This window comes from Phyllobates terribilis, unplaced genomic scaffold, assembly GCF_046119375.1.
Source record: "Phyllobates terribilis strain yellow unplaced genomic scaffold, ASM4611937v1 Scaffold_7__3_contigs__length_470593459, whole genome shotgun sequence".
Classification (NCBI taxonomy): Eukaryota; Metazoa; Chordata; class Amphibia; order Anura; family Dendrobatidae; genus Phyllobates; species Phyllobates terribilis.
In genome coordinates, this window is record NW_027362767.1 from 117,997,811 (window position 1) to 118,025,237 (window position 27,427).

Below are 27,427 nucleotides of genomic sequence, written 5' to 3' on the forward strand. Positions count from 1 at the left end.
GTGCTCTGCCTCCCTCCCCCTGTGTGCTGCTCTCCTCGCTCTGCATGTTCTCCTGCCAGGTTGGGTCAGTTACTATATCATCCACCACCTCGTCTTCCACTTCCGCACACTAGTTCTCCTCCTGACTTTCTGGCAATTGTGTCTCATCATCGTCCACCTCTTGAGACACTTTCCCACCGTCGCCTTCGTATGACCGTGGCTGCTCAAATATTTGGGCATCGCTACATGCGATCTCCTCTTGACTCGCTTCAAGTGGACCAGGCGAGAGGCCCAAATCTATAAATGGAAAAGTGAACAGCTCTTTCGGAGTGTCCAAGTGTGGGATCAGTTGTCTCCAGGCACTCAGCATGGTGGGAGGAAGGAGAATCAGGGTGAGGAATATGTGGTGCAGACTCACGGCTACTGAGACTTGATCGCGTGGAAGAAAGGGTAGTGGTGGTGGCTAAGTGACTGGAAGCATTATCTGCTATCCAACCAATAACCTTTTCACACTGCTCTGTGTTCAATAGTGGTGTTCTACGGTCCCCTATTAATTGGGACAGGAAGGTCGAGCGAGAAGATGTGGGTGTTTGATGTGGCACAATTTCAGCTTGCCCACGGCCTCGACCTCTGCATGCACCACCACCATCACCATCACGTCCAGTTCCCCGTCCCTTGCCATGCGCCTTGCCCATTTTAAATGGAAGGCAATATCTTCCATGCTCACTACAAATGGCTGAATTTGGAGCGAACATATGTGATCCGTGTGACGAACAAACCACAGTTTTAAATAGCTGGATTTTTATCACAGTAATATGGAAAGAATCTGGCTGTATTCTGCAGTGCCAACAAGCAAATGGCGCAGAAAATGGTTCTCTCTGGATTGCTTTTTAAGCAAATAATCAGGATTAAGATAAAAAATATATATTCCTAGCCCCTGGTACCTGGGGCTATTTCTACAAATATCTACAAAAGCACCAGCAGACAGACCTGGAATGGACCCTCTTGCTATGTGCACTGCAGTCTGCTATATACCCTGCCTGCCTGCCTAGCACTGATATCTCTGCAGCTGGATTAGTTGAGATGGATATGTAGAGAATCTTGTAGAATACCTACACTAACTAATAAACAACCAAATCTCTCCCTAGCTCAGCAGCATCTCTCCCTACACTGCCTGATTCCGGAGTAGACTGTGATAAGCATGGCGGCACCAGGTCTGATATAGACCTGATGACTCTGTGCGGCCAGCCAATCACTGTAATGCCACAACCAACATGGCTGTGGCATGGCAGTGTGTGGCAGACAATCCCTGCATGTTGATTGGCACTCTAAAGAGTGCCAAACATGCAGGGAGGGGACCCGAGCTCCCGCCGAGCAACCTCGGAGATACTCAGCGAGCGCCGAGCATCTCGAGTAGTGAGATGCTCGGGCGAGCACCGAGCAGTAGTGAGCATGCTCGCTCAGCATTATTAGAGACCTGTTACTTTGCTCATCTATTATGGCATACATTTTGGAGGCCTTGTCGGGTTGTCCTTCTGGGTAGACTTTGACCAGACATACCTTGGCACAGCATTTTGGTCCAGTCCCTTCTCCACATACTTCAATACATGAGGAGGAAACAGCAGTTGCAGCTCGATTAGGAACTTGTGGCTCCCCGCCATGCTTTTGAGCATGATTGGATGCTGCAGAAGGTTGTGAATTGTGTGTAGCTGACATGGGATGTAACATGTTTGTCACTACTGCATTCAGTGCACTTAATGACGGCCTTACAGTCCTTAGCAAGGTGGTCTGAGGAGGCGCAACACTTATAACATATCCCAAGCTCCTTGAAAGTATCTCTTCGCTCCTGCAAAGTCTTTGCCCTGAGTCCACGGCATTCCTTAAGTGGGTGAAGTCTTTTGTGGATAGGACACATACTGTTTCCGTCCATAGCTTTAGGGGCAATAGCATTTGTTTTAAGAAAGGAGGGTGCAGTAAGTGGAACGTCAGTCTTCCTCACGAATACTGTACTCCTTAACTCTCTACTTTTGGTGATATTATCATACCTGGTACAGATGGTAAATATTTTAGCACATAGTCTGTAATGCGATCAGCTGGGTCCTCCATTTCTCCTTGAATAAAGCAGTCCATATCAGTATCATGACCTACTGCTTGTTCAAGGACCTTCTGTTTAGCAAGGGCTGTTGCTTCATCCCTTTCTGCTTGGGGTATATTGAATTGGGTTTCCATCTGTGCTTCCTGACTTTTTAATTGGGCCTCCATCTCATTTCTTTTGCTTTTATCTCAGCCTCCTTCCTAGCAAAGGAGCTTCTTACTCTAGCTTCCTCTGCAGACACACAGATTTCCAGTAGCTTGTCAGACAATGTTGACTTCCTGGAGTGAGATGATCTAGAAGACCGAGATGTGATTTTGGTTGATGTTGTGCGATGTGACCTAACCTCTTGGAGGTGTGCGATGCAGAGTTCTGCCTTATCCTGGGCATCTCGCACGAATGCGGTCTTTTCTTGGAGAAGAGTCTACCTTTCAGCCAGCTCTGCTGGGGCATCATCCATATCACAGTTACTCAGGAATGTGATGTACTTAACAGACAGTCTCTGGTAGCGATTATAGGCGGCAGACAAACTATTCAATTTGGCGGTTAAATCTGCTGCGTCATTGTTAGCACGTGGAAGAGCTGCTAAATATCGGTCAACTCTGTCCCATAAATGTTATCATGGAACTCATCTCTGGTTGTCTCCAGGTTCTCTCTGACCTTTTGTGTCGGCTTGGTTACACGTTTGGGTCATACATCCTGCTCTGCAGTAAGTGTGGACTCTGCTCCAGGAGCATCAGTGGTGTCAGGAACATGATGTGCTTCTCCCACAGAGGGATCCACTGTGCCTTTTGTGGACACTCTATAGGTAAGATGGTGGACGGTCATAGACTTGCTAGCAGACAATGCATATGCGTACAGACACTATAGACTTAGGTCTCTCCTTACGATTCTGCCACCGATGTACGTGGGGCGAGATGTGTCTGAAGGATGTGAACACAGATCTCTGTATAAGCGATGGCGGATAGCTTTTACTCACTAACCTGTGCTTCTACTCCTTATGAACTGCACGATTAGTCCAGAAGGATGATGCAGTGATGAATTCAACAGGTTTATTTACAGTCCTTAATGAGGTGAGGTGAGGGAAGGAGAAGAATGAAGATGAAGTAGAGGTGAGAGGTTCTCTGGATCTCAATTCACTTCAGCAACACGCTTTGAACTCGGGTTGACTCCTTCATCAGGTGTAGTATGTATATTATATAGGGGAGGGAAGAAACTTCTACACAACTTAATACAATAAATAATTAATTAAAACCAACAATTTATACAAGTCACACATGTAAAATTTGCAACAAAGAACTAATTGTTGTATATACACTGCAGACACTGATGGCCACTCATTTTTCTTTACTTAGTTGCTTTTTTCTTGCCATAATTCAAATTCTAACAGTCTATTCAGTAGGACTATCAGCTGTGTACCCACCAAACTTCTGCACAGCACAACTGACGGTCCCAACCCCATTTATAAGGCAAGAAATCCCACTTATTAAACCTGACAGGGCACACCTGTGAAGTGAAAACCATTTCCGGTGACTACCTCTTGAAGCTCATCAAGAGAATTCCAAGAGTGTGCAAAGCAGTTGTGGCACCCCAGGGGTCTGGTTCCCACAGTGATAGCAATATTACGTCTGTGAGCAGGTGGGAGGTTTCCTGGTCAGACATCCTATGCATGCCACACCTCCTGCCCAGTCCTGGGAGGGGAAGAACTTCCCCTATATAAAGCTGGGGCTGAGGCAGGGTTGGTGAGTAGAGTGAGAGAACACAGACAGAGACACAGTCTGGTCTGTAGTGGAGCAGCTATAGGAAAGAAAGATCAGGAGCTCAGTGGGAGCAGTGCTAAAAGAGGTCAGGGCTGGAAGCTGTAGAGCTCGCCCTGATTGAAGAATTCTTACCGGACCCGGAGTCCGAGGCTGTGGGGACTAATCCTTACCCAGCAGCAGAAACCGCCCGGCAGGGGATTTCAGGTCCTCTGGCCAAGAAACCCGAAGGCACGGTCACACGCAAGGGACCAGCACCGCGACGTGGAGCGGAAGCTACCAAAAGGCCCCGAGTCACCGGCCATACGGGTGAGCACCACACGGTACACTCAGGGACGTGGGCTACTTTTATCAGCCTCTAGCAAGGTAGCCAGAAGAGTACGATTAGTTGGGGAGGCCTACAACTCCGCCTGGCCAGGGGAGATCCCATCAGCTCACGGACTGAACAGGCCCCGATCGCTAGCCAGTACTCCGGGAGGGTCTACTTTGTCACCAGTAAAGACCCAGAACTACACCGCACCGTCTCTGAGTGGTTCCTGCTACCCCCTTCAAACACGTCGGTTGCCCTGAGGCCATACCCCTCCCGTTGGGGGTTCTACCAGCTACGCTGCATGACCTTACCACCGGCCTCAGCGGTCTGCCCTGCAGCGGCGGCTTCATAGCCGCATTCAACGGGTGGCGTAGTCGAACATTCTAACATCTACTGCTAAAGACTGCCGCTCAGTTTGACTCCCTGGGCACGGACCGGGTCACCGCCACGAGACTACTACCCCCATCTGATCCGGCTCCGGGTAAGCCCCCGTGCGCGCGATGCCGCACGACACAGCAGGCCCAGGGGCGCGTCAACTTTTGGCGTAGTCGGCAGGATTACGTGCCCGCAACCACCGGGTACTGCGTGCCTGAAAAAGAGACTTTTAAACTTACCTGTGGTGAAGATTCCCGCCATCCGACGCCATCTTCTACCTTCTTCCCGCCATCCGTGGAGTTTTCCCGCCGTTGGACGCCATCTTCTGCCTTCTTCCCGCCATCCGTGGAGTTTTCCCGCCGTTGGACGCCATCTTGAAGACGCCGCGCGGGAAGAAGAGGGGCGTGGACTCCGAAAAGCCCGCGAGAACTGAAGCCCCGCCTCACGTCCGGACGTTGCGTAAGGTCCTGGAAGGAGCCCAGCAGACGCCGACGTCACAGGAGCGCGACGGAAGGTCCTCGACCCTGACGATCCACTGCGGAGCCGCGGCCTACGGAAGAGGATCAACGCAAGGTAGGCCACGGTCCACTAGGGGGGAGGAGGATGTCGGATACGGAGGAGAGCTTCACTGCCACAGCCACCGCCAGCGCCACCGCTGCAGCGGTCATGCCTTTCACCATGCCCTATATCCCGGGGGCAGCCTGGCTACCCCAGTACTCAGGGGAGTCACATACCCTGAATGACTTTAGAGAAAAGCTGGATAGCCTCTTCCAGGTGTACCCCCTCACAGAAGAGCAAAAAGTGAGCATCCTGGTGGCCCAACTAACCGGGGCAGCCCAAAGGGAGGTAAAGTCCTGGCCACCTGGGAGGAGGACTGTCGCAGGGATATTAACCCGGCTGAAGGACACCTTTGATACCCGCACCTAAGCCGAGATTAAGCTTAGATTCTACGGGTGCAAACAGCGAGCACATGAGAGTATAAGAGACTATGCTTTAAACCTACAAGAGGCCCTGAGAGCCATTAAGCAGACCGACCCTGACGGCGTGGGAAACGAGGACAGGCTGTTGACCGAACAATTTATAGAGGGACTATATTGCAATGCCCACCGAACCCAGTTGCGGGCAATGGCCTTACAGGATCCTCATCTGGACTTTGCACAGTTCAAGGACAGAGCCATCCGGGTGCTCCAAGAACCGGCACCGGGTGGCGTTGTGACCCACAGGCGCCCTACTACCGCTTACCACCAGGAGGCGGCGCCCTTGTCGGCAGGGCCTGTGGGAGCTGATGCGCAGGCTTTGAACAATGACCCGGCTCCAGACCTGCAGCATCAGGTCCAAGAGCTAGCTAAAAGCGTTGCCGCGCTAACCCGAACTGTGCAGTCGTTACAGGTTTCTGCTCCAGGGAAGATCCAGCTGGCATCCGGACCGGAGGACATCCCGTGGCGTCGACCAAGGAGGACCCCACCGGCCAGAGGAAGACCCAGCGACCGATACGACGAGGACGGACAACCCATCTGCCGCCGCTGCAATCAACCCGGACATATGGCAAGGTACTGTCCTTTAAACTGGCACAACCTGGGGTAGAGGGCCAACCCCCAGGAATAAGATCACCAGGCCCATCAAACTGGCGTGACAAATATGTGGGAGGACGTCCAGTCTTGCCTGTGGTACTGGATGGCATTCCTATGAGTGCCCTACTTGACACCGGGTCACAGGTCACCACCATCCCGTACGTGCTCTTCAAGCAGTACTGGAATGACTCGGATATAACCCGCTACCCAGACGACGACTTGAGTATCATCGCCAGCAATGGTCAACCCGTGCCACAGATCGGATTCAAAGAGGTGACCATTAAAATCGGTAGAGTCGAACTGGCAGCACAGGGACTGATCATTGTAGACATTGACAAGCGCGAGAGTCACCCAAAGATAACGCTAGGAACTAATGTGATTGAAAATTGTCTTGCAGAGGTGATTTTCATTTTACAGCAGGTTGCCAAGAACGCCAGCTCCGGCCAGCAGCGAGTGCTCCAAAAAGAGATCCGGGCACTGATGCGACGGCAACAGGTGGAACTCTCCGGTGGTGAGATTGGAAGCGTGAGAATGTGTGACCCTTTCCCAATTGCCATGCCCCCAAAAAGTGAAATGATGATTTGGTGCCGGGCAGCTATTGGTCTAAGAGGTAGAGACTACCAAGCAATGGTAGAACCCGTCTACTCAGACAGTAGGCCCACCATTTTGACAGCACGGGGGGTGGTTGATGTACGCCATGGGAGGGTGCCCGTTCGCATAATAAACATCGGGAAGAGAGAAGTACACCTGCCCCAGTATGCCACGCTAACTAAATTGTTCACCATAAACCAGAATTCTGTACAGGCCGTGGAACCCTTGCCTCCATCTCAACCAGAGGAAGGTAACGGCTCTAAGAAAACAATAGAGGACTGGTGTCAGCAACTACATTTGGGTACTGACTCCACTCCCTCACACCAGAAACAGGGAGTCTATCGGGTGGTTCAAGAGTACGAGAGAGTGTTTAGTAAACACCCGTTAGACTTCGGGCGAGTAAAGGGGGTAGAACACCACATCCCCACGGGAGACCATCCTCCCATAAAGGAGAGATACCGACCCGAACCCCCTGCACACTACCAACACGCCAAGGGGATGCTTAGAGACATGAAGGAGGCTGGGGTAATCAGGGATAGCTGTAGCCCCTGGGCAGCTCCACTAGTCTTGGTTAAAAAGAAAGACAACACCATGAGAATGTGTGTAGATTACCGGAAAATCAACCGTATCACACACAAAGATGCGTACCCCTTACCAAGGATAGAGGAGTCTTTGGCTGCTTTAAAATCTGCTAACTTCTTCTCCACTTTGGATCTCACTAGCGGGTACTGGCAGGTTCCTGTAGCAGAGGCGGACCGGGAGAAGACCGCATTCACCACCCCGATGGGACTTAGCGAGTTTACCTGCATGCCGTTCGGACTCTGCAACGCACCAGGAACCTTCCAACGATTGATGGAATGCTGTCTGGGACACCGAAACTTCGAGACGGTCCTGTTATACCTGGACGATGTCATCGTCTACTCCAAGACCTACGAGGACCACCTGAAACACCTGGCAGAAGTGTTCGAAGCCCTGGCAAACTACGGCCTAAAGGTGAAACCCTCCAAGTGTCACCTCCTGAAACCAAAGGTGCAGTACCTGGGACACGTGGTGAGTGCTGACGGAGTGGCTCCCGACCCTGATAAGATCACCGCAATTAAGGAATGGCCAAGCCCCTCCAGCGTAAAGGAAGTGCGGCAGTTCCTCGGGTTGGTAGGCTACTACCGAAGATTCATTCCCGGTTTCACCAAAAAGGCAGCTCCTATGCAGGACCTCCTGATAGGCCAGTCCAGGAAGGCCAAGAACCAGAAGCCGCCCTTCAGATGGGAGAAGCTGGAAGAAGAGTCCTTCCGCCAGCTGAAGATGGCCCTCACGGGGGATGAAATCCTGGGGTACCCGGATTACAGCCAGCCCTTTATCCTCTACACCGACGCAAGTAACATCGGGCTAGGAGCCGTACTGTCCCAGATCCAGCAGGGGAAAGAACGAGTAATTGCTTACGCCAGCCGAAAACTGCGACCCACCGAAAGAAACCCTGAGAATTACAGCTCATTCAAGCTAGAGTTCCTGGCAGTGGTGTGGGCAGTCACCGAACGCTTTAAGCACTACCTCGCCTCTTCCCGGTTCACCGTGTACACGGATAACAACCCGTTGACACACCTGGACACAGCAAGACTCGGTGCCCTGGAGCAGAGTTGGATGGCCCGCCTGTCCAACTTTGAGTTCACAATCAAATACCGGGCAGGACGCTCCAATACCAACGCGGATGCCTTGTCCAGAATGCCAAACCTACCGGACGTGGGGGAAGATCCAGAGGAACTGGAGGAGGTTGAACTTCCCGCGTTCCACCGGCATGGGACTATCCAGTATTCCCACCGTGTAAGGAGTAAGCAATCCGCTACGTTCAACCCCTTACCTCATTACAACTGGGCGGAAACGCAAGACAGTGACCCCGCCGTCCGACTGGTGAAGGAGATGCTGACTCAGCCAGATGCCCGCCTTGACCCAGACGCTCCGGAGGAGGCCAAGCAACTGTGGATTGAGAAGAGTCGACTGTTCCTTTACAAGGGGAAGTTGTGCCGCAGAATGGTTAACTCCCGGATGCATGAACTGATCTGGCAAGTAGTGGTGCCAAGAAGAGACGCGGCTATGGTGCTGGAGGCATACCACGATGGAGCTGGGCACTTCGGATGGAAGAAGCTGGAGTTCCTGCTGCGCGGGCGGTTCCACTGGGTAGGCATGAGGGGAACCATCGAGAGGTGGTGCAGAGACTGTGGACCGTGCCACCTAAGAAGGAAGGACCGTGCCAGACAGAAGACTCCCTTGCAGCCCATCATCACCCGACAGCCACTGGAACTGGTAGCCCTGGACCATGTGAAACTGGCTCCAAGCAGATCTGGGTATGTCTACGCCCTCACAATCGTAGATCCTTACTCCCGGTTCCTGGTGGTGGTCCCGGTCAAGGACTTAACGGCTCAAACAGCAGCTAGAGCCTTCCAGCAGCACTTCTGCCGTCCACACGGATACCCGGAGCAGGTGCTGACGGACCAGGGACCTGCCTTTGAAGCGGAAGTCTTCCAGGAGTTCTGTACTCTGTATGGCTGCCGGAAGATAAGAACAACACCCTATCATCCGCAAACCAATGGGCTCTGCGAGAAAATGAATCAGGTGGTGATAGATCTTCTGAAAACATTGCCCCTGGAGGAACGCAGTCTGTGGCCTGAGAAACTGCCTGATCTGGTGGACCTATACAACCACATCCCGGTAGGTTCTACCAACTGTACCCCGGCTTACCTAATGAGAGCAAGACCTGGTAAGCTTCCTGTTGATCTGGAGATGGGAGTCCTGACACCCGAGGACACTTCACCAGAAGCAGACTGGGACACCGAAAGGCAGCAGCAGTACCGGAAAGTACAGGAGAGCGTGGAGCGAAGTCTCTGTCAAGCTAGAGAAAGACAGGAGAAGACTTACAACCAGTATGCTCCCGCTGTTCCCCTGGTACCTGGAGAGCAGGTCTTGAAGAGGAAGAGACGCCTCCACAAGTTGGACGACCAGTGGGAGAAGGACCCGTACACCGTACTACCCTCAAGCCATGAGAACCCAAAGGTCTGCACAATCAGTAAGGACGGAGGAGAAACCACAGCCATTGTCTCCCGAGATCACCTGAAGAAGTGTCCCGAACAGCTACGAAACCTTGAAGAAGAACAAGAAGACCCTCGACCCACAGAGGAAAGGGAAGATATGGTTAGTACTGTTCTCGGGGACTTCCCTCGGTCTTGGACTCAAGTCAATGGTGCAGTTGTGGTACCCGTCCTCACCTTCCTCCAACCAGCATCTCAAGTACCTACGGAGAAACAGGTAGAGCTGGAAGAGCAGCCGGTCCAGGAGGCAGAAGACCCCACACAAGCAGACCAGGAGGATCAACCCTCTGCTTATAGTGAGCCTGCCGTACCCCTAGTGAGCCAAAGAGCCCGTAGACAGCTGCCCAGTTTACCTTTGACAGCTCCTACACCTGGTAGCTCAGGACCAGTCAGTCAGCTCCGTAGGTCCACTAGAACCACTAGAGGCCAGTTACCCGTACGTTGGAGGATCTAAGTGTTTAGACTGTTTATTTGTATTTACCTGTTTATTGTTGCCTGTAAATAATTGTGTATTTTTAGTTATTCTATAGGTGTCGTTTAGGGATTATCCAGAATCCTTTGTACATATGTTGGAGCATAACCAGGAATGGACTAAAGACTGTTAAGGACTCGGGGTAGGACAGACCCCTACCTGGTTACGGCTCCCTGTCTCTTGGTGAAATGGACACCTTTGTTTTCTTCAAAGACTGCACCCGGTTGCGGACATGCCGTGACCATCCTAATGTGTTTTTTCTTTATTGTACTGTTTCTGTTTTTACTTGTTATGTTTTACAAAAATATGTTTAGTCCCGGAGTACTAAATTTCACTAGGGGGGAATGTGGCACCCCAGGGGTCTGGTTCCCACAGTGATAGCAATATTACGTCTGTGAGCAGGTGGGAGGTTTCCTGGTCAGACATCCTATGCATGCCACACCTCCTGCCCAGTCCTGGGAGGGGAAGAACTTCCCCTATATAAAGCCGGGGCTGAGGCAGGGTTGGTGAGTAGAGTGAGAGAACACAGACAGAGACACAGTCTGGTCTGTAGTGGAGCAGCTATAGGAAAGAAAGATCAGGAGCTCAGTGGGAGCAGTGCTAAAAGAGGTCAGGGCTGGAAGCTGTAGAGCTCGCCCTGATTGAAGAATTCTTACCGGACCCGGAGTCTGAGGCTGTGGGGACTAATCCTTACCCAGCAGCAGAAACCGCCCGGCAGGGGATTTCAGGTCCTCTGGCCAAGAAACCCGAAGGCACGGTCACACGCAAGGGACCAGCACCGCGACGTGGAGCGGAAGCTACCAAAAGGCCCCGAGTCACCGGCCATACGGGTGAGCACCACACGGTACACTCAGGGACGTGGGCTACTTTTATCAGCCTCTAGCAAGGTAGCCAGAAGAGTACGATTAGTTGGGGAGGCCTACAACTCCGCCTGGCCAGGGGAGATCCCATCAGCTCACGGACTGACCAGGCCCCGATCGCTAGCCAGTACTCCGGGAGGGTCTACTTTGTCACCAGTAAAGACCCAGAACTACACCGCACCGTCTCTGAGTGGTTCCTGCTACCCCCTTCAAACACGTCGGTTGCCCTGAGGCCATACCCCTCCCGTTGGGGGTTCTACCAGCTACGCTGCACGACCTTACCACCGGCCTCAGCGGTCTGCCCTGCAGCGGCGGCTTCATAGCCGCATTCAACGGGTGGCGTAGTCGAACATTCTAACATCTACTGCTAAAGACTGCCGCTCAGTTTGACTCCCTGGGCACGGACCGGGTCACCGCCACGAGACTACTACCCCCATCTGATCCGGCTCTGGGTAAGCCCCCGTGCGCGCGATGCCGCACGTCACAGCAGGCCCAGGGGCGCGTCACAGTCATCAAAGCAAAAGGTGGCTACTGTGAAGAACCTAGAATATAAGTCATATTTTCAGTTGTTTCACACTTTTTTGTTAAGTATATAATTCCACGTGTTAATTCATAGTTTTGATGCTTTCAGTGTGAATGTACAATTTTCATAGTCATGAAAATATAGGAAAATCTTTAAATGAGAAGGTGTGTCCAAACTTTTGGTGTGTACGGTAAATGTGAATTCCGTTGAGTAAATGTACGATGTCTTAAAATTGTATAAAAATGATAATAGAAAAAAGCTATATATTTTTTAAGTTAGTTTATATTTGGGGACTCCTTCTGACTGTGGATATACTGGAACTTGAGACCCTATCTTGCGTTTTCAATGGTTTCATATAACCCTTCAGGTGTCAGTGTGGAAAACTTGAAAATCCAGTAGGACTCACAACCTTCCAGCAGTGTGCTAAAAAAAAAATTTTTAGCTGTTAAAATAATGACTTAATATCAATTAACTAAATTATATGATCAACCTTTTCTTCTCTAGAACTCTTCTCTTCTCCAGTTATTACTGTAACACCATATGCAAAAGTAGAAGGTGATGACATCACATTGACTTGTGAGACAAGTCTAAATCCATACAGGCAAAATGAAGATTTGCAGTTTGCTTTCTTCAGAGACAAGACCAACATTCAAGATTTCAGATCTTCCAATAAATATAAACTTCTGTCTGCTCGCCTTGACAATTCTGGAAGTTACTTCTGTGAAGTGAGAACATCAACTAACAATGTGAGGAAGAGGAGTCATGAGTTACCTTTCCTTATAAAAGGTAAGCAATATTTAATTAGTACTTAGCACACATTCTGAACAAATTGTGTGAGCCCCATTCCACAAGCTCATATATCTGGGTCTGGGATATATTCACCATTTATGATACTTGCTTATAAAATGCCATTACTTCCACAGTGCTTTACACACATTGATGTCCCCATTATGGCTCACAATCTAAATTCCCTTTCAGAATGTCCATGGAGTGTGGGAGGAAACCGGAGAATCCAGAGGGAACACGCACATGGGGAGAACGTACAAACTACTTGCAGATGTTGTCTTACCAACTGTGCCACCGTGCTGCCCATCTTAATAGTATCCTGATAAAATGAACTCCAATGAGTTAACTCTTTTATAGTATAATTAAAAACAGTCTTAAATAGGGTATAGGAGTACATTACCAAAAAGAAGGCAGTAAACCACAAATGTACAAGACAGAGAAAAAAAAGTCTGCACCTCTTGAAAATTTTTAATAAGTGGTCAGTAGAAACGAGCGGATAATTTAAAATTAGAATTCACTAGATTTCGCAAATTTTACCCAAAAAGTCAATTTGTGGCAAATAAAGTTGCCAAAAATCACAATGCTGATGTAACGATTGTCACCATCCACGGACAAGCCATGGGGCAGGGTAGTCAAATGTTCCTGGGTCAGATACCAAGAGTGCACATAGTAAACAAAAGGGAAAAGACAAAGGCAAAGTTAGGCAATAGTCCGATGTCAAAATACCAGGAAAATAGCGGAGCAGAGCAAAGGGGTTGAGCAAACAGATGGTCAGAATGAGCTCCAAGGTCGGGCAGTAATAGATCAATCAACAAAACACAGAATTTCCAGGCAAACAGCACCACCGAGTGAATGCAGAGATCTGGGGCTGAGAGCTCAGCTAAGTAGCAAAGTAATTATTTAGAAACAGGGAGCATCTGCAAGAAGCTCAGAACCTCCCAGTCTCGGATTGGACAGCTGAGCTGTCAATCAAAGTACGGACAGCTCAGCACGTCCCTGCACCCGATTGGATGACTGAGTTGTCACTCACTGCGCCCATGACACCCTGAGGGGAGGAATCGGGAAAGCTGTATTTCTGAATTATAGAGATTTCTCTTTTTGATGTAAAAAAATAGCTACAATGGAAGAAACTAATTTTCCAAGACACTCAAGCCTTGGATTCAGGAATTTGTTAGAGTAGCAAAAATTATCACTGAGGGGTTTAATATTGCCCTCTTAGTTTTCAATGTGGGAATAATTTAATAAAGGCTGCCATTATTGTTTTGCTACTGCAGTATATCACATATCAATCAATTGACACTTGCACTGAGTGACTATACAGCTACAGCACTTCTCTATATTTTGCTTGAATTTTTGGATTTGTAGTCAGAGACTGAGACCATCACTCGCATTATCAATCTGCTTCAGCACTGAAGTAGCATGCCACAGTTACATTTTGCCTTTCTCTCCATAGGTGGAATGAACAGTGTGTGCTAACTTCTTATCCCACCACTGTACAAGCCCAAAAAGGCGATCGTTAGCTGGCCCTAATCTTTTATACTGGCTATTATAGCCCCCCCCATTTCGCTTCACCAGGCCATGTGATGTCATAACTGGATGGCATTATGAGGGAGCCCACACCGCTGTGTCTGAAATCATTAGCCCACTTTGAGTCTTCAGCAGTGTGTGAAATAGCACCGGGATTTTTTTTATTTTGCCAACCCTCAATAATCGAATCTCACTACTCAAAGTCAGACCTGTTAATGTCATGAAATTTGACTCAAAGTTGATCGATCCACTCATCTCATCTCTAGTGGGCATGGGTTATGCTAGGTATAGGAAGAACCCAGCGTACGATGATGGGAAAAGAGCGGAAGCCCTGCAACTAGGGAAAGGGGGAGTGGAGACCCCTAAGCAGATCTAACAACACTCTGACTCTCCTATCATCCCTAAATAGGCTACACACCTATCGCTGAGCAGGATACCTTAGCCTTGGCTGACCCTAGAGCTAGGCCCTGGGTAAGGAGGGGGAGGGGTGAGCACTATTCAGCCCCACTTCAACTAAAGATAAACAAGGGAAACATATAAGGGGATACACTTAGCTTTGAGAAGACACCAGAGAGATGACGACCACAATCTACAAAGGAACTCCAAGGAGAATCCAGCTGACTGCCAGAACTCTAGACTTGAACAGAGGAATTAATTCTATCACCAGCAACTCTCTCGAGAAACTGAGGGTATTTAAAGATCCAGCAAGGGTGTGTCAATTAGCAGCAGAAGGAGGAGATCATCGCTGGGCCCTAGAGAGGGAGGGATGATGAAAAGATCAAGAAGGTGTCTGGAAGGCCAAGCGCAGCGACCTTCTACAGCCGGATCTAGAATGACTGTTTGTCAAACCTGACACACCCATGACAGCATGTGTACATTTGCTATGACTCTAATACAGAAGCTAACAAACACAAAAGATTCAAAAGTGCTCTGCAAGGGCAAAGATATACACAAACATGGAATATCTAGGTTATTTCAATTTCATTACAGCTTCATTTTTAACAGGATACTCATAGCTTAAGTTTCTTGAACAAATTTTGATGAAAATTGTGTAAGTCCACCAGGCAACAAAAGCCAGTATTTTTTTAAAAAAAAAGACATTCCTCCAAATTAGAGGTTTCTTTCATATCATAGAATATGTCATACAAAAATTTTAAGTTAGCGAGTCAAAAATTAGGACCTTCATTGACATCTATAATTATTATCTTAAAAACCTGTTATCTCTAAGGTTTCCATGAATGCAATTTATTGTTTGGAGAGGGACTGCACAACTCTCCTTTGAAAACCAGGACCAGAACTTTGGTAGCGGTCTCCTCTCCAATAACCCATCTCCTATCAGTGTGACAGAAAAATAATCTTAATGTTTTTTTGAAAATGGCCTGATATAAATTAAATAAACTTCATGTTCACTATTTTCTTCTCTAGAATTGTTCTCTACCCCAGGTATAAATGTAACCCCAGATCCAGCAGTGGAGGGTGATGATATCACTCTGACCTGTGACAAATATCTAAGTTTGGACAGGAAGAATACAGAACTACAGTTTGCTTTCTATAGCGATGAGGAGAACGTTCAAAAATTCAGTTTATCTAACAAATATGAACTTCTGTCCGCTCAACTGGAGAATACTGGGAGTTACTACTGTGTGGTGAAAACATCAACCAACAATATACGGAAGAGAAGTCACGATTTATCTGTCCTTATAAAAGGTAAGCAACACTTTATGCCAATAATCATAGTGATCTGTAGATGGGTTGCCATGTGAGTTGACTGCTCTCATAACTTCAGTAGAGATTTCTTCTGCTTTGAGTCAGCAGCCTAAAACACCATACTATTTATTGTATAATATAAATCACACGATGATTAGAATTCATCTATTTCAAATTTATGAACCATAAAAAGTAGCACTAAATAAAAAGCCACATAGCGCTAAGCGAATTTACAATAAAAACAAAAAACGGCATACTCACGCAAGCACCAGGAGTTAAGCGAGAGAAAAGACTCAACATTTTTGCCCTTGGGGCAGATCAACTTTAATAACTCTCCCAGGAGTTCACTCCTTACATTTTACTCCCCGATATTGAAAAAAAAGTTACACTATGGAGGCAATTGTATTTAATTATTTTATTAATTCACTGTGGCTGGAATTTTTATATTAAAGATGGTATGGCTGCCTCTAATTTGACCATTTGGCTAGATGCTCGATAGTGGTCCTGAGGAGGCTGGTATACTTAAGGGATGACTTATGTGGCTGTTATTGGTTACTAATAGAGCTGGCTCTGTTATGAGGTCATTAATGTGGTTATTATTGTTAACTGACAGAAGTAGTACTTTTAGTCGGACACCTGTTTGACCCTTATTGGTTATTGGTGCATTTGGCTTTAGCACGAGTCTGGCATTCTTAAAGGGGTTATCCACTACTTTCACATTGATGGAGGTAGGGCATCAATGTATGATCGGCCGGGATCCCGCACATAGCACCCCCGCCGATCAGCTGTTATCGGTGCCAGCGGCGGCAACCGCCGGCCAGAAGTCCTTACCTGGGGTGCTTGGCCATCAAGTTGTAGTGGCCGGCACTTGTTACTGCACATCCACCTGCTGTTCAATTGAATGGGAGGCAGATATGCAGTACCCCGCGGCTGCCACTACAGATGGACGGCCAAGCACCGCAGGGAAGGACTTCCGTCCGGCGGCCACTAGCACCGATAACAGCTGATCGGCAGGGGTGCTGCGTGCTGGACCCTGGCTGATCGTACATTGATGCCCTATCCTGCGGATAGGGCATCAATGTGAAAGTAGTGGATAACTTCTTTAATAATGCACTGTGATGACTGTTAGAAACATAGAAACATCTGATGGCCACATTCGGGTCCCCATAATTGGGCAAATTCTATCAACACAATAATTAAATTCTTGCTTTCTTGTCTCCTCCAGAGTTCTTTTCTTTTCTAGTCATAAACATAACCCAAGATTCAGTGGTGGAGGGTGATGAAATTTCCCTGTATTTTGACACAAGCCTTAGTCGGGAGAGGAGGAATTCAGAACTACAATTTGCCTTATATAAAGATGGAGAAAAAGCTCAGGGATTCGAATTATCCAATAAATATGACGTTCTTTCCGCTCATGTTGAAGATTCCGGGATTTACTATTGTGAGGTGAAAGCTTCAACCAATGATATGAGAAAGAGGAGTCATGACTTTGCTGTCCTTATAAAAAGTAAGCAATAATTCAATAGTAGATGCTCCTTGATCTAAAAAGTCCATCATGAAATATCTTATTTAACCATCTAAAAATAAAGAAGTCAGTACCTCCTAACAAAGTGTAATAAATGGTTAGATGATACAATACAGAAGCAAACAAACACAAAAGATGCAGCAGATACTTACAAATGAATGCTAAATATATGGATCATTATAAATGGCGTTATTGCTATTAAATAATTTAGATATGAATGTGAGGTTCTTAGCACACATTTTTATCAAATTGTGTGAGCCAACATTCCATGATAATGTAACTACATAAGATGGGTCTATAGAATATACAGATCAAATGCACACCGGTTACATGTAAACTGGCTGAATTCTACTCAATTAAAAAGCAGTGTTTAAAAAAGGCCCATGAGTGCAATATCAGGTAACGGCAGTAGCCATCCAAAAACATTAAATGCAACAAATCAATGCCCCTGATTTACCAAAGTAATTTAGCCAAAATTCAAACGTAAATTGTAGTGATGAGCAAATGTGCTCGCCACTGCTCGGTAGTCGCCCGAGCATCACTGTGATCGACAAGCTCGGTGTGTATTTCCGGGTTGCTTGGGCAGGAGCTCGGGTCCCCTCCCAGCATGTTTGCGCTCTTTAGAGAGTCAATGAACATGCAGGGATTGCCTGTCACGCACTGTAATGCCGTAGCCGTGTTGGTTGTGGGTATTACAATGATTGGCTGGCCGCACAGCATCATCAGGTCTATATAAGACCTGGCGCCGCCATGCTAGTCACAGTCTAGCCTGGAATCAGGCAGAGTAGGGAAAGGTGCTGCTGCGTTAGGGAGAGATTTGCTTCTTTATTGTTAGTATAATCTTTAAATGAGAAGGTGTGTCCAAACTTTTGGTCTGTACTATATATAACTGAACAAACAGTCCTTCTGAGGACTAATCCAGCTGCATATATTCAGTGGTGATAGCAGGAGTTAGGCAGGCAGGCAGTGTATGTGGCAGACTGCAGTGCATATAGCTAGATGGTCCATTGAATGTCCTGTCTGCTGCTACTGTAATAATTACAGATATTTGTAAACATAGCCCCAGATATCAGGGACCAGGGCAATTTTTTGATCTTAATCCTGGTTATTTGCTTAAAAACCAATGCAGAGTACACAATTTTGCTGCTCCATTTGCTTGTTCTCACCGCAGAATAAAGCCATATCTGTTCCATATTTCAGCAATAAAAATCCAGAAATTTAAACTGAACATGGAAAATACTGACCTCCTTTTCCATTCTGTTGCAGTGTGTCAGTCAAGCTATTCACACTAGGTGTCTTTGATGAATAGTTTTAGTAAATTACAGGCCTGCTATTTAAAATCGTGGTTGTCTGTCAGACGTATCACATATAACTGTGTTCCAAAATCAGCTATTTCTCATGATCATGGAAAATATTGTCCTCTATTAAAAATGGGCAAGGTGTGTGGCAAGGAAAGGGGAAGTGGATGTGATGGTGATGGTGCCTGCAGAAGCCAAGGCCGAAGACGTGGGAAAGCCGAAATTGTGCCACAACAAACACCCATTTCTTCTCGCCCGACCTTCCTGTCCCAATTCCTAGAAGACCTCAGAACACCACTATTGAACACAGAGCAGTGTCAAAAGGTTGTTGGTTGGATAGCAGATAATGCTTCCCGTCACTTTGCCACCACCACCACCTTGTCTTCCACATGGTCAAGTCTCAGTAGCCATGAGTCTGGACCGCATATTCCTCACCCTGATCCTCCTCCCTCCCACCATGCTGAGTGTCCAGAGAGACAACTGATCCCACAATTGGATACTCAGAAGAGCTGTTCACTTTTTCATTTGTAGATTCAGGCCTTTCGCCCAGCCAGCTTCAAGCAAGTCAAGAGGAGAAAGCGTGTAGCGATGTCCAAATATTGGAGCAACCACAGTCACACGAAGGCGACTGTGAGAAAGTGCAATTACTGTCGCAAGAGGTGGATGATGATGATTATGATGAGACACAATTGCCAGAAAGACAGGAGGAGGACCAGGGTGCAAAAGTGGAAGATGAGGTGATGGATGATATAGTAACTGACCCAACCTGGCAGGGGGACAGGCATAGCGAGGACAGCAGCACACAGGGGGAGGGAGGTTTAGCACTGCAACAGGCAGGAAGAAGCAGTGTGGTGGCCACAGATATAAGGCGGGAAAGCGTTCCTCTTAACGCCAACACGACAGAAGTTGCCAGTACAACTGTTAGGTCTTCCCGAGTCTGGTTGTTTTTTAAAGACTCTGCAGATAACCCCAAAAAGGCCATTTGCACCACCTTCCAGGCCAGCGTCAGCAGGGGTAGCAAAACTATCAGCCTGACCACCACCAGCATGATCAGGCACATAGCAGCAAAACACCCGACTAAGTGGGATGAACCCCAGGGGTCCAGCAACAGTGCTGCGGGTGACACCACTGCTTGTTCTGCTGTTGTGCGCGCACGCCAATCCCTTGTCCATGGCACATGCCAATATGCCTCCCGCCATGCACCTGTCGTTGAACACTCTCAACTAGCACCATCAGCAAGCATGTCCACGTCCTTGTCCCAGCACAGGGTTCAGTTGTCCCTACCCAGTCCTTGGAACGCAAGTGCGAATATTCAGCTAACTCCCCACAGGCCACACTACTAAATTCACACATTTTGCAAATGCTTGCTCTCTAAATGTTGCCTTTTAGGTTCGTGGAGACTGAAGCTTTCCGCAAACTGATGGCGGCGGCCATCCCTCGGTACTTGGTCCCCAGCTGCCACTATTTCTCCCGGTGTGCCGTCCCCGCATTACACGAGCATGTGTCCCACAACTCCTCCTCCTCCTCTTAAGCCTCCATCTCTGAAATGACCACATCAGTCTCAAGCTGGAAGCACTGCAGCACTGCTATGGCTAAGTGGCAACAGGCTGTGCTGAAGCTAATATGCTTAGGTGACAAACCGCACAACACTGAAAAGTTGTGGACAGCTCTGAAAGAGCAGGCAGATCTGTGGCTGATGACGTTGACCCTCCAGCCAGGCATAGTCATGTGTGACAATGGCCGGAACCTGGTGGCGGCTCTGAGGCGAGGCAAGCTCACACAAGTACCATGCCTGGTCCTTGTGCTTAACCGGTTTCTCAAAACCTACCCAGATCTGCCAGATCTGCTTGTAAAAGTACACCGCCTGTGTACCCATTTTAAAAAGTCAGCTACAGCTTCCGCCGTCCTTGCCGTGCTTCAGCAGCATTTGCAGCTTCCAGCTCATCGACTGATCTGCGATGTCCCCATGCATTGAAACTCTACATTGCAGATGTTGGGAATGATTTGGGAGCAGAAGAGGGCAGTTGTTGACTACCAGCATCAACAAGTTCGTTGGTATTCAGTTCAGACTCCACACATAAATCCTCAGGAGTGGATATAGATGTCAGACATATGTACCATCCTCCGAAACTTTGAGGACTCCACCAAGATGGTGAGCTGTGATGACGCCATAATTAGCGTCACCATCCTGCTTTTCTGTCTTCTGAAATGCTCTCTGCTCACAATTAAAGAGGATGCATTGCAGGCAGAGCACGATGAGATGGAGCAAGGAACCATACAGGGTGATTCCACACTGCCCAGCCTCATCTGCATGGATTGGGTGACAATGAAGAAGAGGAGTAGGAAGAACAGGAGCTAGTTTCCTTCGCTACACATGGTACTACCTGCACAACTGTCATACTGTCTGTTCAGCATGGATGGCCTGAAGACAGGGAGGAGGAGGAAGAGAAGGAGGATGAGGAGGAGAGCATGGTCAGTCGTCCTCTTGGTGAGGACACGGAAGTCTTGCCTCTTTGCAGTCTGGCACACATGGCTGAGTTTATGTTATGCTGCATTTCCTGTGACCCTCGCGTTGTTCAAATTTTGGGTGACAGTCATTATTCGTTGGTGACATTTCTAGACCCACGCTACATGGATAGCTTTCTTTCTCTTATTCTTGCCCAGGACAGGCCGAATAAAATGGGGCAGTATGAGAAGGCACTTGTTGCGGAATTATTAAAAAATTCCCATCTGAAAACGCTGGCGGCAGAGGTCACAGTTCATTGGACAACCAAGGAGTAAAGGCGATAGAGACACAAATGCAATCCAGCAGAGGCAAAGGAACACTGTCAAAGTTCTGGGACAGTTTTCTCAGACCCTCCCATCACACAAGCCCTGATGCGCGGGGTGTGACGCTGAGTCACTTTTCACCGCCAGGCCGTGAGACGGGATAGTCAAGGAGTCCAAATTCAAAGTCAGGAGGATAAGTTATAAACAGAGGGAAGAGTCAAAGGAGTAGTCAGGAAACGTTCCGCAGATCAGAATACCAGAAGGAAGGCAGATCAGAGCCGAAGGGGTTAAACAGACGGATGGTCATAACAAGGTCCAAAGTCAGGCAGCAGAAGATCAATAAACAGAACTCAAGGCACAGAGAACAAACCACACACTAGCCGAATGTACGTCTGGCATAGATTTGGGGGGAAAAGCTCAGTTAAGTAGCCAGGCATTCAACTAGGATAATGAGCACATGAAGATAGTCAGTGCCTCCCAGTCTCAGATTGGACAGCCAAGTTGTCAATCACCACAATGACAGTTATTGCACACCCCTGTACCAGATTGGATGGTCAAGCTGTCAATCACAGTACTGACAGCTCCAGTACGCCCCAGTACATGATTGGACGGCTGAGCTGTTAGTAACTGCATCCCAGACACAATGAGGGGTGGAACCGTGACACGGGTACTCTCCCAAGGAGGGAGAAGTTTTGGAAGATGCTGAGGGAGTACCTTGCCAACCGTACCAACATCCTCCATGATTCCTCTGTGTCTTATAATTATTGGGTATCCAAGCTTGACACGTGGCATGATCTGGCTCTCTACGCCTTGGAGGTCCTGGCCTGCCCTGCCGCCAGCGTTTTATCAGAGCGGGTTTTGAGTGCCACCGGTGGAATTATAACTGATAAGCGCATCCACCTGTCAACTCAAAATGCTGACAGGCTGACTCTTCTAAAAATGAACAAGGACTGGATTGGGCCAGACTTCTCAACACCACCGAATAATGGAAGCGTAACAAACTCACATGCAGTGTCTTTTTTTTGGGAGGTCTAACTCTATTCCCATGCACCTCTGTCTTCACACCCAGACATGGGTATACGCTTCCTGATTTTGTCTATTTGTTCGTGTCCTCCTCCTTCTTCACATACTTATCCTCCACCACCATATGTACTGTAAGATGGCCGCCAGACAAGTCCTTGAGGGGGATATGTATCGCTGAGGTTGGCAGCTTCAGTGATGTAAAACCGGGAAAGCATGCTCCAGCACACATAGTGCTGAGAGGGTTAATAGGGCATATCAGGGCCGTTTTTTTTCGAGCAGTCATAAGAGATGGGTGGGATTGGCTGCTCACATATCCCCACCCAAGAGTGTGTGTATAAAATGGAGACCGAGTGTCTCATTCAGTGTCTGTGGCTGGAGGTGTTTAGACCTCCAGCGTGTCTGTGCTAAAAGACACTGACTGTGAGTGGGTGGACCCACAGTACTATATGGACTGTTTATTTTCCTGTTTTGTTACTTTGTGCCGGATAAGGCTGTGTTTTGTTTCCTTTGAAAGTGCGGTTTGTGTAGCCTGAATAAACCTGCCTTGTACATTTTAAAGAGAAAGTGTCCTGTCCCTACCTCTAACGCAGCTGAGTGAGTACAAAACCCTACAGTACCATATCAAGATATTTACGTCTCTTGCAAAGGACATTGGAATTCCTCCAAATTTTTGGCAGCCGTTGCTTCATTGCATAGGCAAACAGTATGGGAGACCCACTTCCTAATAATGGGAACATTGTTTTCAGGAGGCCCTCTGACCTCTACATCTCTTGCAAGGGGCATTGGAGTTGCTCCAAATTTTTGGCAGCTGCTGCTTCACTGCATAGGCAAACAGTATAGGAGACACACTTCCTAATAATTTCAACATTGTTTCAGAAGGCCCTCCAACCTCTACTTCTCTTGTAAGGGGCATTTGAGTTCCTGCCAAATTTTTGACAGCCATTGCAGTCACTGCACAGGTAAACAGTATGGAAGACCCTCTCCTTTCTAATGGGAATATGTAGTTACTGAGACCCACCTCTATGTGTCTTTAAATTGTTAATGGGGTTTTGCTAAAATTGGTCAGCTATTGGACTCACTGCATACCCTATAACTCAATTGCAGACCCTCTCCTTTTTAATGGGAACATGTCGAAACTGTTGCCCAGCTCTTTGTCTCTTTAAATTGTTAGTGGGATTTTTGCTAAATTTTGGCAGCCGTTGGACTCACTGCATACCCTATAACTGTATAGCAGACGCTCTCTCTTATAATGGGAACATGTTGTACTCGTTACTGTGGCCCAGTTCTGTGTGTCTTTAAATTATTAGTGTGGTTTTTCCCAAATTATGGCAGCCCTTGCAGTCACAGCATGGACATTACCACTATAGGAGATCCGCTTTATAATGGGAACATTTTTTTTACTGAGACCCTTTTCTATGTCTCTTCAAAGGGGTATTGGGATGTGTTTAAATTTTTGGCAGCCCTTGCAGTCACTGCATACGCAATAACAGTATAGGAGACCCACTCGTTAATAATGGGAACAACAAAGCATAGCTGGCTGATTGCTCTCTAACAATAGCAAAGACCGACTGCTGGCCCTTTAAGAATAGTAAGGGCCGCCTGATTGCCCTATAAAAATAGGCTTTGCGACTTTCAGAGTCCCTCCTTCATAAATGAAACAGGATGTGTCTGATGATGTGTCACACACCACATGGCCAGTTAAGGTTGTAAAATGTTAAAATGACATTTCTTGGTGAATGCATTTGTGTTGGTTGAAAGCAATGCAAAAGTGCAAAAATGCATCAAAAGCGCTACGTGTGAACATAGCCCAAAGGTGTGGATTTGTGTGAACATAGCCCAAGGTGTGCATTTCTGTTTTTTGTTATTTATTTTGCCTTATATACAAGTCACTACCCTGGAAAGGATGTTCCTTAATATATTTCCCAGGAAAAGCCATTTTGGTTTCGTTTTTGTATGTTTTATTGTGAGTCTGTAAAAGTGGCGTAATACCTCTGACAACATTGTTGACAGCATTGATCTGGGAGTCAGAAATGCTTCCAGGGGTCTTCCGCATGTTGTTTCCATGCCATTTGAGCTCTGTTCCCATCGATTTGGGCAATTTTTAGACCCTTTGAAGACCACCGGGGGAAGCCGCGGGAAAAATGCTCGAGTTTCCCATAGACTTACATTGGGCTCATTACTCGGTCCGAACACTCGAGCATTCCAATTTGTTCGACTCAAACAACGAGCACCCGAGCATCTTAGTGTTCGCTCATCATTAGTAAATTGCTTTAAAAAGTCACAATTTTGCACAACGCAAGCTGTGGCGTTCCTTATAAAAGAAATCTTCCTCTAGTCCGGCACTGGAGTAAGATTTCTGGCATGATGTCTGCAGGTATATGCCTCTTAATGAATCAGGGGTGTCTGAGGAGTGATGTGTGCCTCCATGCAGCAAGCCAGAAATCTTCCATTCTGCAAGAGTTAACCCCTTTATGACATCAAAATTTTCCATTTTTTTCCTCCCTTTCTTTCAAGAGCCAGAACTTTTTTATTTTTCTTTTCAATATATTCATAGGAAGGCTTGTTTTTTGCTGGACGAGTTGTACTTTTGAATGACACTATTCATTCTACCACATAGTGTACTGGAAACCAGGAAAAAAATTCCAGTTGCACTGAAATTTCAAAAATAGTGCACTTTCACAATTGTGGTTTGGTTTTTTTATTTACCATGTTCACTTTATGGTAAAACTGACCTGGTAAATATGATTCGAAGTATGAAGGTACCAAACATGGAACTTGAAGCTGTGATCACTGATCACTTGTGCTATATATAGCTGTGCATCAGCGCTGCTATATATAGAGAAATTCACAATTTCTTATGTGCAAATTGCCTCTTCAGAGAAAAAGAGAACTTGAACACTATAGCGCCACCTATTGGAAGCAGCAATCCTACAAGTCACAATCAACCCTTTAACAAGCCTTGCAATATGACTTAGGATAAAAGCCAAATCAGAATCTCAATTTTCAGACACGGTGTTTCGGGCACAATCTCTTATGAACGCCATCTAAACACTGGCTTTCACAGAAGGACCATAATGACAGGCACGGGGGTCACCAGCAGACCCCCAGCTGTCATGACAATCCATCGGTGCCCTGCGATCACGTCACAAGTGCTCCGATGGGAGCGTAGAACAACGCGCCCCCCGCTCTGCCAGCGTGTATTAAATGCCACAGTCAGAGATTGACAGTGGGATTTAACAGGTGAGCATAAAGATTTTTCATTTTTTTTAACCTTTTGACGGCCCGTTAAGAATCAGAAAAGTGTCAACCAGTCCAAGCAAATTACAAAAAAATAAATCCAACGTTTGGCAGATACAGATTTTTGTAAAATTTGAATAGAATTCAATTCCACTTGAATTTATTTGCTCATCTCTACTATTATTGATGATTCATTAGAAGTCGTGATCAAATACACCTTTTTATTAAAGGGGTTATCTGGGACTATTTTATTTTTTTTACGAATAACTGACAGGCAGGCGGCTACTAACTACCGTACCTGCCTGTTCTACCCGGCATCAATGGTGATTCTATTGGTTCACATCAACAGCAGCCTTTCCTGTTATGGGCTGCCCTGTCGATTGTCGTTACGGTCAAGGTCATACTGATTTACAGCAGGCTAACCAGCTGTCAATCGGCAAGACATTGTCAGTCACGCCTCGTCAACAGAGCAGTGCAGAAGAGAAGCAGCTGTTCTATCAAATTGACAGAGGAAGAAACAGAATCGACGATAGGAGCGATCTGCGACTGCTCTGAGCTTATGCCGGGTAGAACAGGCAGGTAGTTAGCAACTGCCTGCCCGTAAGTTCTTAGACCCATAGTAAAAAAAATAAAATAGTTTATTATAACCCCTTTATGTGGCATAGCCAAAAGCAAAACTTCACCTATCCCAGTAGAGCCAATCTCCTGAAATTCGAATGGGGCAGATTTGCTCAATTTAGGGCAAAATTTGATTTGCACACAAAAAAAATGAATTGGAAATTCACATGGTGGAAATAGTACAATATATATCTTACATACTCCCCTGTCTTTGGCCTTCTTTGTACCAGTCTTGCTGCCACTAGTCCACTGATCTGCTCTTCTAACATTGCTCGTGAGCTCTGGCCACTTCCATTCACTAGGCCACTGTGACTTAGAATGGAATGCTCAGTCAGAGAGAAGTTAGAAGACAGAAGAAACCATTTGGAGGACCGGTGGCCTCAGGAAAAGTGTGGCATCACACCCCCAAAGGACGACACGGGACCTAACGAATGGAAACCCCAACTTGTCATTAGCGGTGGCCCAGAGGGAGAAGAGGGGATAGCAGATAGAAAAGGCAATTGGATGACTGGTGGTGTCAGGACAGGTACAAAAAGGGCCCAGAGGAGGTGAGGATACGACTACTTTTATTAATTTCCTAGATCTTTATGTTGGCCATCCAGCTGCCATATTACAGGCGTCACCAAGAACAAATAGCAAAAATCATTCAATTCTGATGAAACCAATTTTTTTTTGTAAAAATCAAGGCAAATTAAATTCCCTCATTTTCAGCAGCCATGTTCCATGTTAAGCAGGGGTGGAGCAAGACTTACTTTAAGAAGGGGCAGTCTGAGATATGGAAAGAAAACAGCTCATTGAATTTTTTACATAAGTTAATTACACAACTTATGCACTGAAATTTAGGTTTGTTCTCTTCTAGGTGGAAAGAAGAATCACAAAGAGCAGAATTTAATAAGACTGATATTATCCGTCTGCCTGTTAATTGGCTTATTCATAATCATTATCTTTCATGCTAAAAGTCAAGTTTAACCCTGTTATGACCAGGCTTTTTTGTCTCATTCTGGATTTTAATTTAACTTTTTTGTTGTTATTGCAGCAGCATTGTCATAAACTGAATGTTTCAGGGGAAAATTTTGTAATTTGTGTTTTTATCCTTTTTTGTATTATTGTTATTTATCATTTTTATTCATTTTATTTTACAAATAAAATAAAATTCACAATTTCTTCATGATTGTTTTTTCGTCATGCTATTAAAGGCTGATAAAAATAAAAGGGCATTCATTTACAATTTAAGTTGTTATGCATGTGGGTGCATTAAAGTGGTTGTGCAGAAATAAGAAATATTTCACCTGTGCAAAGGTGATAATAGCATATTGATCTGAGGGGT

The 27,427-nt window shown here is 46.8% G+C and overlaps 1 protein-coding gene across 1 annotated transcript; it reads left to right on the forward strand.

Moving 5' to 3' along the window:
• The first annotated feature begins 2,692 nt into the window (after nucleotides 1-2,692).
• Nucleotides 2,693-27,069, forward strand: LOC141155393 (Fc receptor-like protein 2). Its single transcript, XM_073642261.1, has 5 exons — nucleotides 2,693-2,780; nucleotides 12,115-12,396; nucleotides 15,349-15,630; nucleotides 16,856-17,137; nucleotides 26,960-27,069. Exons 1-5 carry the CDS (start codon nucleotides 2,693-2,695, stop codon nucleotides 27,067-27,069), a joined length of 1,044 nt encoding a protein of 347 aa, XP_073498362.1.
• The last annotated feature ends 358 nt before the right edge of the window (nucleotides 27,070-27,427 follow it).

Excerpts from the sequence above, each read along its gene's own strand:
- LOC141155393 (XM_073642261.1), top strand. The coding sequence starts at position 2,693 with ATGGAACTCATCTCTGGTTGTCTCCAGGTTCTCTCTGACCTTTTGTGT. Across the intron at positions 2,781-12,114 it reads GTCATACATCCTGCTCTGCA|AACTCTTCTCTTCTCCAGTT; the intron begins GTAAGTGTGGAC and ends TTTCTTCTCTAG. Across the intron at positions 15,631-16,855 it reads TTTATCTGTCCTTATAAAAG|AGTTCTTTTCTTTTCTAGTC; the intron begins GTAAGCAACACT and ends TGTCTCCTCCAG.